We start from the raw sequence: 9,059 nt of genomic DNA on the forward strand, positions 1-9,059 counted from the left end.
ATGTATATATATATATTTTGAAACAAAAATGAAAAATAATAGAACTAGAAAACAATATGACGTGACAACTATTTACATATTGTTTTCATGATATTAGGTATTATGAATCATCCAGAGATGATTTAAAGCATATGGGAGTATGTGCATAGTATGAAAATATGACACCATTTATATCAGGGACTTGAGCACTGTTCGATTTTGTTATTACTGGAAGCCCAGGAACCCATCCCCTGCAGAGACCGAGGGATGACTGTACAAGTTTTCTAAAGTAAGGGCTCTGCAAAAAGTGTGGTCCGGGGCCGAGAATCAGGAAGAGGTCTGTCTAAAGTTTTGTCCATCTGAGGGGATCACTAAGGCTCTTTTGGTCACCAGCGTTACTTGGACTCTCCCATCCACACATGGGTCTGAGATTCTACGTGTCTGCACATGGCTGATGCCCACTCTGTGGCTAGTGGATGAGTCTGATCCTAGCAGGCAGCGTCTCCAAGCAGCAAGAAGTGAGACAAACCAGGAGATGCTAGCCTGGGGTGTCTGCTCCGGCACCAACCAGTTGCTGGGGCCTCCTCTGGATGTCATTATCTTCTGGGTGTCTGAGCATACGTGGGTCTCTGTCCTCAGGGGACAGTGTCCCTTTGGCTGTCTGCTATATCTCTATCTTTCTGATTTCTCCATTTAATATGTTTATTAAACACCTGGCAGCATGTCATGTCTTTCCTCGATTCCTGGGTTTGTGTGTGTGACCACACATTCACATCTGTCCACACCAGGCTGTGTCTGTCTTTCTGCATCATGTGTGTAATTCCTTCCCTCAAAGGCACTCTCCCTCTCTTACTCTCTCTCCGTTTCTCTCTTGTAGATGTCTGTCTCTCCCTACTTGTCTCTTGGTGCCTCTCTGTTTGTTTGTGTCTCCGTTCATTGATTCATTTGTTCATTCATACAATATCTCAGACATTCCTGGAGGCCCCTGAAGAGTTCACAGCCTGGTAGCAGAGACAGACGCTAGCCCAGCCTAGTTTGATCAGGGCTGGGAGGCAGGGAGGTGCTGGAGGCTGAGGATGTGTGGATGAGTGGGGAGATGGGAGTCAGGGAAGACTTTTTTTTTTTTTTTTTTTTTTTTGAGACGGAGTTTCGCTGTTGTTGCCCAGACTGGAGTGCAATGGCACGATCTCGGCTCACTGCAACCTCCGCCTCCTGGGTTCAAGCAATTCTCCTGCCTCAGCCTCCCGAGTAGCTGGGACTACAGGCACGCACCATCATGCCCAGCTAATTTTTTGTATTTTTTTAGTAGAGACGAGGTTTCACCTTGTTGACCAGGATGGTCTCGATCTCTTGACCTCGTGATCCACCCGCCTCGGCCTCCCAAAGTGCTAGGATTATAGGCGTGAGCCACCGTGCCCGGCCAGGGAGTCAGGGAAGTCTTAGAGGAGGGAATGTCAAGTGTGTCTTTGGGTGTGGAGACGTGGCCCCAGGATTGGAAGCTGTGTGGGTGGTGTGTGTTGGGGTGGTGGGAGAGAAGGAAAGTTGAAAGGCCACGTGTGCCACTTTCAGACTAGAGCGGAGTGTGGGGAGGGGTGTAGGAAGAAGGCCAGCAAGACACCAATCATTCAAAATTAAGGGTTCCAGACTTCTAGTTCCTCCTCCCTCACACCCAGAAGTGCAGTTCTCCAGCAACTGAGAATCATTCTGGTTCCATCACGATTACCTAGGAAGAGAACCGCCCACATAGGGAGGGTGGGACAGAGAAATACTGGCCAGGCTGGGTGGCCAGGATGCTTAGGACTCAGTAGAGGGAAACAGCCAGGCAGCACATCACTGTGGGAGGCGCTGTCCCAGGTGGCCCAGCTCAGCAATGGCAATGGGGGTCCCCAGAGTCATTCTCTTCTGCCTCTTTGGAACTACGCTCTGCCTGACAGGTACCAAACTTCTGAATCCAGTACTGAATCCATGGCTGGGGGCATGGGCTTTTGGGCCTGAGGGAGGAGTGGCTAGGGGCCTGGACTCCTGGATCTGAGGGAGGGAGGCTGGGGGCCTGGACTCCTGGGTCTGAGGGAGGAGTGGCTAGGGGCCTGGACTCCTGGATCTGAGGGAGGAGGGGCTGGAGGCCTGGACTCCTGGGTCTGAGGGAGGAGGGGCTGGGGGCCTGGACTCCTGGGTCTGAGGGAGGAGGGGCTGGGGGCCTGGACTCCTGGTCTAAGGGAGGAGGGGGCTAGTGGCTTGGACTCCTGGATCTGAGGGAGGAGGGACTGGGGGCCTGGACTCCTGGGTCTGAGATAGGAGGGGCTGGGGGCCTGGACTCCTGGTCTAAGGGAGGAGGGGGCTAGTGGCTTGGACTCCTGGATCTGAGGGAGGAGGAGGCTGGGGCCTGAACTCCTCGGTCTGAGAGAGGAGGGGGCTGGAGACCTGGACTCCTGGGTCTTGGTGGGTGGGGGCCCGGAGGCTATGTCATCTTCATTTCTCTTCCCTGCCTTTGCTCTTCTTCCATCAGCCATTTTTCCCGGTGTCTCTCTTCCCACCATCCCAGCCTTTCTTCTCTTCTTTGCCCAATCCCCAATTCAAAGGTATTTCCAGGGAGCACCAGGACTGTTTCCAGAACTGGCAGGAACCCTGGCTTCATCTTCAGGCAACCTCTACCCCCACTGTGGACTAGGACAGAAACATACTCATTTCAGAATGGCAGCGATTACAGACAGGGAATTAGAAAGGGAGAAAGGCTATTCCTGCACACAACTAAGTGTGTGTGTTTCTGCTCATCAGTGGGAGAGAGCTTGGTTTCTGTATGTGTTCAGGTTCAGCGTGTCCTGTGGGTCTCTGTGCTTGTGTGTGTTTCTCTGCATGGGTTTCAAACTTTCAGTCCGAACAAATGCTTCTGTAGGTCTGTTTCTGAGTTTGCTTTCTTTGTAAAAGAGATGTGTGTGTAATTTTGTGTATCTGAGTCTGTGTTTGTGTGTCTTGTGATTTGTAGGCCTATATTTATCTCTGTGTATATGTGCTCAGTTTTTTGTTTTTTTTTTTTAATTTTTTGAGACAGGGTCTCTGTCACCCAGGCTGGAGTGCAGTGGCACAATCACAGCTCACTGCAGTCTTGACCTCCTGAGCCCAAGCAATCCTCCCACCTCAGCCTCCTGAGTAACCATGACTACAGGCATGTGCCACTATGCCTGGTTAATTTTTTATATATTTTTGTAGTGACGGGGTTTCACTATGTTGCTCAGGCTGGTCTCGAACTCCTGAGCCCAAGCAATCCGCTCACCTTGGCCAATGAGACTGGCCTTTTTGTTTTTGTTGTTTTTTAAATAGAGACAAGGTCTCACTCTGTTGCCCACACTGGAGTGTAGTGCAATCATGGCTCACTGCAGCCTCAAACTCCGTGGCTCAAGCAATTCTCCTGCTTCAGCCTCCCAAGTATCTGGGACTACAGGGGCACACCACCATGCCTGCCCACTTGTTTGAGTCTTTTGATGTGGTTTTTTTTCTCTCCATGTATCTGTGTTGCATGAGTCTGTACATTTTGTATCCATATATGATTTTAATTTTTTTTTTTGAGACAGTCTTTTTCTGTCGCCACCCAGGCTGGAGTGCAGTGGCACAATCATAGCTCACTGCAACTTCTGCCTCCTGGGCTCAAGCGATTCTCCTGCCTCTGCCTCCTGAGTAGCTGGGACCACAGGCATGCACCACCATGCCCGGCTAATTTTTCTATTTTTAGTAGAAACGGGGTTTCACCATGTTGCCCAGGTTGGTCTTGAACTCCTGACCTCAGTGATCTGCCCACCTCAACCTCCCAAAGTGCTGGGATCAACCTCCCAAAGTGTGAGCCACCATGCCCGGACTCTATATATGATTTTAAACTGTATGTTTTTGTGGTTTCATTTTCCTGTGTCTCTAACATTGCAAAATTGTGGCCTCTGGTTTTATTTGTGCTTCTGTGACTTGGTACCTGTGTTTGTCTCTTTCTGGGTATGATTTTCTGGTCCCGCTCTGGATTGATATTGTTTTTTGTTTTTTGAATAATTTTTCTTTCTTTTTTAAAGACGGGGTTTCACCATGTTGGTCAGGCTGGTCTTGAACTCCCGACCTCAGGTGATCTGCCCACCTTGGCCTCCAGAGTGCTTGGATTACAGGCATGAGCCACCACGCCCAGCCCAGGTTGATACTGTTATCACACGTGCACAAGCATCCTCACCAACACACACTTTGGTGTCTGTGTGATCTTCCACATGTGAAGTGATGTGCCTTAGTTAGGGGGGTTTATACTGGAGGGTCCAGGTGCGTACTTGTTTTATGTGGGAATATAAAATTCTGCCTGGGTGCATTAAGGATATTCTGTGTATATTTGCGAGACTTGGATAACCTGTGTATATGTTGTTATTGTGTGTTTATGTCAGTGTTGTGTGTTGCTGGTGCTGATGTATGTGTTTGCAGGGCACCACAGGACCACACATCACTTTGCCTGTCCTGGAGGACACGTTCCCTGTCAGGGATCTCTTAATGTGCTGTCCACATTGGGAGTTCAGTATGGGGAGCGATGGGCAGAGCAAGAATGAATCACTTCCTCCTTATCTAAATCGTAGATAGAGAGCTTCCTGGATGAGGGTGGAGACCTGGAGCAGCCTGGAGGGGAAAAACTGGACTGGCATCTGCAGAGAGGTCATTACTCTGCCATGAGACAGACACAGCCGTGGCCAGCTGCAAGAGCAGCACCTGTTCTATCAAGGCGCGGCTTCCCTGGGAGCAGAGGCGCCTGGCCCATGTGCCTGTCATTTGCTGGGTGGAGCCCTGCGTTCCTGGGACAGGCTCACACTGGCCCTGCTGACTCTGCCGTGCCCCTCTCCCCAGGGTCCCAAGCCCTGCAGTGCTACAGCTTTGAGCACACCTATTTCGGCCCCTTTGACCTCAGAGCCATGAAGCTGCCCATCGTCTCTTGTCCCCATGAGTGCTTTGAGGCCATCCTGTCTCTGGACACTGGTGAGGAGCAGAAGCAGGGGGACAGGGATGAGAGATTAGGGAGGAAAAGAGGGGGAGATGGGAGGAGAAAGGGAGGGAAATTGGGTAGAAGATGAAAAGATAAAGATAGAAAAGATGGAGACGTAGAGGAAGAAGAGGAGAAAGGGGGGGGGGAAAGGGTGGATGAGGGCTGGGGCGATGGCTCAGGCCTGTAATTTTAGCACTTTGGGAGGCAGAGGCAGGCAGATCATTGGGGAAGGAGTGAGACCAGCCTGGCCAAACCCCGTCTCCACAAAAACATAAAATCTGGCCGGGAGCTGTGGCTCAAGCCTATAATCCCAGCACTTTGGGAGGCCGAGGTGGGTGGATCACCTGAGGCCAGGAGTTCGAGATCAGCCTGACCAACATGGAGAAACCCCCCATCTCTAGTAAAAATACAAAAGTAGCTGGGTGTGGTGGTGCACACCTGTAATCCCTGCTACTTGGGAGGCTGAGGCACGAGAATCGCTTGAACCCGGAAGGTGGAGGTTGCAGTGAATCGAGATTGCGCTACTGCACTCCAGCCTGGGCGACAGAGCGAGACTCCGGCCCCGGCCCCCGCCCCCCCCCCGCCAAAAAAAAAGTGGATGAGGGACGGGCGGTGGCGGCGGGAAGACAACGGGGAAGGAAGCAAGAAAGAGAAGGTGGGAGAGGCTCACAGGGAGGAAGGGGGGGAGGCAGAGGAGAACTCGGGGGAAAGTCTGGGGATGCGGGGAAGGAGGGAAGGAGGGAGGGGAGGAGGCGTAGGTGAAAGCGAAAGAGTGGAAGGAGGAAGAACGCTGAGGCTGGAGGGCGAAGGGTTTCGGGAAGCAGAGCACGAGCCCCGCTCCCGCCCCCAGGGTATCGCGCGCCGGTGACCCTGGTGCAGAAGGGCTGCTGGACGGGGCCGCCTACAGGCCGGATGCAATCGAACCAGGACGCGCTGCCGCCCGACTACTCGGTGGTGCGCGGCTGCACCACTGACATGTGCAACGCCCACCTCATGACGCATGATGCCCTCCCCAACCTGAGCCAAGGTGCGCGGGAGGGCGGGTTTGGGCTCGGGGAGGGACGGCGAGAGGCCGGGCAGCCCCGGGGAAGGCGTGGCCTCTGCTTAGCGCCTTCTCTGGGCGCGCTAGGATCTCAGCACCCTGGACTATAGGCCCGAGCCCTGGCGCAGTGCGCAACCCGCACGACTGTACCCAGGTAGCACTGCCTGAGTGTGCATCTGTGGTCTCTTGCCAGCGCCCGACCCACCTACGCTCAGCGGCACCGAGTGCTATGCCTGTATCGGGGTTCACCAGGAAGACTGCGCTATCGGCAGGTCCCGACGGGTCCAGTGTCACCAGGACCAGACCTCCTGCTTCCAGGGCAATGGCAGAATGACAGTCGGTGAGAGAACTGGAAGGGTGGAAGGGCCTGGGCAACGGATGTGGAGGCAGGGCAGCCATGAGGGTCCTGTCGCCAGACCGGCCCAACAGGGAGAGGAGACGTGGACCAGCTCTGAGTGGGGAGGCATGGTCCTGGTCTGAGGGAGGAGGCATGGCTCTGGTCTGAGGGAGAAGTCATGACCCTGGTCTGAGGGAGGTGGGATGGCTCTGGTCTGAGGGAGGAGGCGTGGCCCTGGTCTGAGGGAGGAGGCATGGTCCTGGTCTGAAGGGGGAGGCATGGCCGTGGTCTGAGGGATGAGGCATGGCCCTGGTCTAAGGAGGAAAACCTGAAGCAAGTCTGAGGACCGAGGCCTGGCCCTGGCCACCAAGGTGGAGGTTCAGGTGCAGCTGTCTCCCTCAGTTCTGACCCTTCCTCACTGCTCCGCCCACCCCCAGGCAATTTCTCAGTTCCTGTGTACATCAGAACCTGCCACCGGCCCTCCTGCACCACCATGGGCACCACCAGCCCCTGGACAACCATCGACCTCCAGGGCTCCTGCTGTGAGGGGCACCTCTGCAACACAGAATCCGTGATCCAGCCCTTCAACAGTGCTTCAGCCACCACCCCTCCCCTAGCACTCCAGGTCCTGGCCCTGCTCCTCCCAGTCCTCCTGCTGGTGAGGCTCTCGGCATAGACAGCCCCTCCAGGATGCTGGGGGCAGGGTTCACTCACCTTCTTCTTGCTGCTTCGGCCCCTAACACGTAGCTCACTGGAAAACAATGTTAAAACCAGAATTGCACTCCTGTGCCTCTAGCCCTCCGTCTCTCCCTCCCTCCTGCCCCCCAACCTGGTCAACAGGACTGGAGGGAACTGGACACAATCACCAGCATCCCAGGGGAGGATGAAACAGCCACGTCCTGCCCTGATGAAAAGCAATTCCGATCACAGCTGTTACCCACTAAGCACCAGCCAGGCACCAGGCACCCCGTAACATGGCTTCCTGTGCTGTCCCTCCAGAGCCTGTCGCAATTCTAGGAGGGAGCTATACAATGATGTATTTATTGGTGTGGCCCAAGAGAGGCCCAATATGCAGTATGCCTTAACAGTTAGTAGGCCAGGCTCTGGAGCTCAGCTGCATGGGTTCAAATCCCAGCTCCACCATTCTGCCTGCAGAGACCATGGGTGAGTTACTTGAGCTCTCTGTGCCAATATTTTCTCACCTATAAGGTGGAGGTGAAAATAAACTTTATAATGATGACAAGAACTGTTTCACAGTGGTTGTGGTGAGGATTTAACGAGATGAATCTTTACTCTTGGGACACAGCAGTGGCCCAGTATAAGTACGCTACTGTCACAGGCCTTAAGTCACAGATCAGCAAACTGAGAGGTAAACTTGGTTGAGCTTGTGTATCTAGTGAGTGGAGAATCAGGAACCAGACTCCCAGCCCCATGAACCCCTAGGCAACCTCCTCTCCCAAACACATGAGTGCTGATTAACTTCACAGAAAAATACACAAGGCAAAGTTCAGTGAGATGAAATTCTCCAAGCTGTGAAGATCAGGGAAGACTTCCTGGAGAAATTAACCCTTGAGTAAAATCCTAAAGGAACAACAGTAGCTGGCAAAAAGAAGCAGGAAGAAGGGCATTCTAGGTAGAAGAGACAGCCTGGACAAAGGTCTGAGGGAGGAAGGAACACAGGGTGTGCAGGACACTCTCATAAGTGCATAAACTTCATAGAGATGGGATCCTTCAGCATGTTCTCTGTCCACATGCTTTACCATGTTCTTTCACATGCTTTTTGTCACTTGATCTTTACAGTAACTCAGTGAGGGAAGCAAAAAAGTAAGTTGTATCCTGCTATCGTCTCGATGTTTGTGTCTCCTCAAAATTCATCTTTCGAAACCTAATCACCAAAGTGATGGTACTGGGAGGTGGGGCCTTGGGAGGTGGTAAGGTCATGAGGGTGGAGCCCCCATGAATAGGATTAGTGCCCTTATAAAAGAGGCTCCAGAGAGCTGCCTTGCCACTTCCAGCGCATGAGAACACAGCCAGCAGGTGTCATCTATAAACAAGAAAGCGAGTCCTCACTAGCCATGGAATCTGCTGGTGCATCGACTGCAGACTCTCCAGACTCCAGAACTGTGAAAAATAAATTTCTGTTGTATATAAGCCATGCATCTATGGTATTTTGTTACAGCAGCCTGAAGGGACTAAGACACATTCCTGTTTTGCATACAAGATACCCAAGGCACAGTGAGAGTGTGATTTTCAGAGTAAGTGCTTAGCAAGAGTGGACCCCCGTATCTTCTCCATGTCAGCAAGCAGCCTTGTGAGAAAGTTGGGGGGTGGGCAATTCAGAGATGCTCCTATGCTCCTGTAAGACCGATGTGAGAAAAGCTTCAGGTGTCTTTACACCCTGACATACAAGAGGAAGCTGGATGTTTTCATTCATCCTTCACATTTACTGAGCACCTACTGTGTGCAAGGTGCTGTTCCAGTTGTTGTGCATATGGCAGGGAACAAAAATGGCAAAAATTCCCACCTTCAAGGAACTAGCCTTTTTGATGGGCTGGCAATCCAAAGCAAACTTTGGAGATTGTGTTTTTATGAGAGACAGGGTCTCACTCTGTCACCCAGGCTGGAGTGCAGTGGCACAATCAGCTCACTGTAGCCTCAGTCTCCCAGACTCAAGCAACACCCCCCAACTCAGCCTCCCAAGTAGCTGG

The 9,059-nt window shown here is 52.6% G+C and overlaps 1 protein-coding gene across 1 annotated transcript; it reads left to right on the forward strand.

Annotated features, from left to right (window-relative positions):
* The first annotated feature begins 1,564 nt into the window (after positions 1–1,564).
* LYPD5 (LY6/PLAUR domain containing 5) lies at positions 1,565–8,502 on the forward strand. The gene is made up of 5 exons (XM_032262797.1): positions 1,565–1,913; positions 4,837–4,965; positions 5,823–5,999; positions 6,208–6,354; positions 6,789–8,502. The coding sequence occupies exons 1-5, from the start codon at positions 1,850–1,852 to the stop codon at positions 7,025–7,027; spliced, it is 756 nt and encodes a 251-aa protein (XP_032118688.1). The 5' UTR covers positions 1,565–1,849; the 3' UTR covers positions 7,028–8,502.
* Positions 8,503–9,059: the final 557 nt, after the last annotated feature.

The sequence above is a fragment of the Sapajus apella genome, unplaced genomic scaffold (assembly GCF_009761245.1).
Source record: "Sapajus apella isolate SASKATOON/1434 unplaced genomic scaffold, GSC_monkey_1.0 scaffold130, whole genome shotgun sequence".
Lineage (NCBI taxonomy): Eukaryota > Metazoa > Chordata > Mammalia > Primates > Cebidae > Sapajus > Sapajus apella.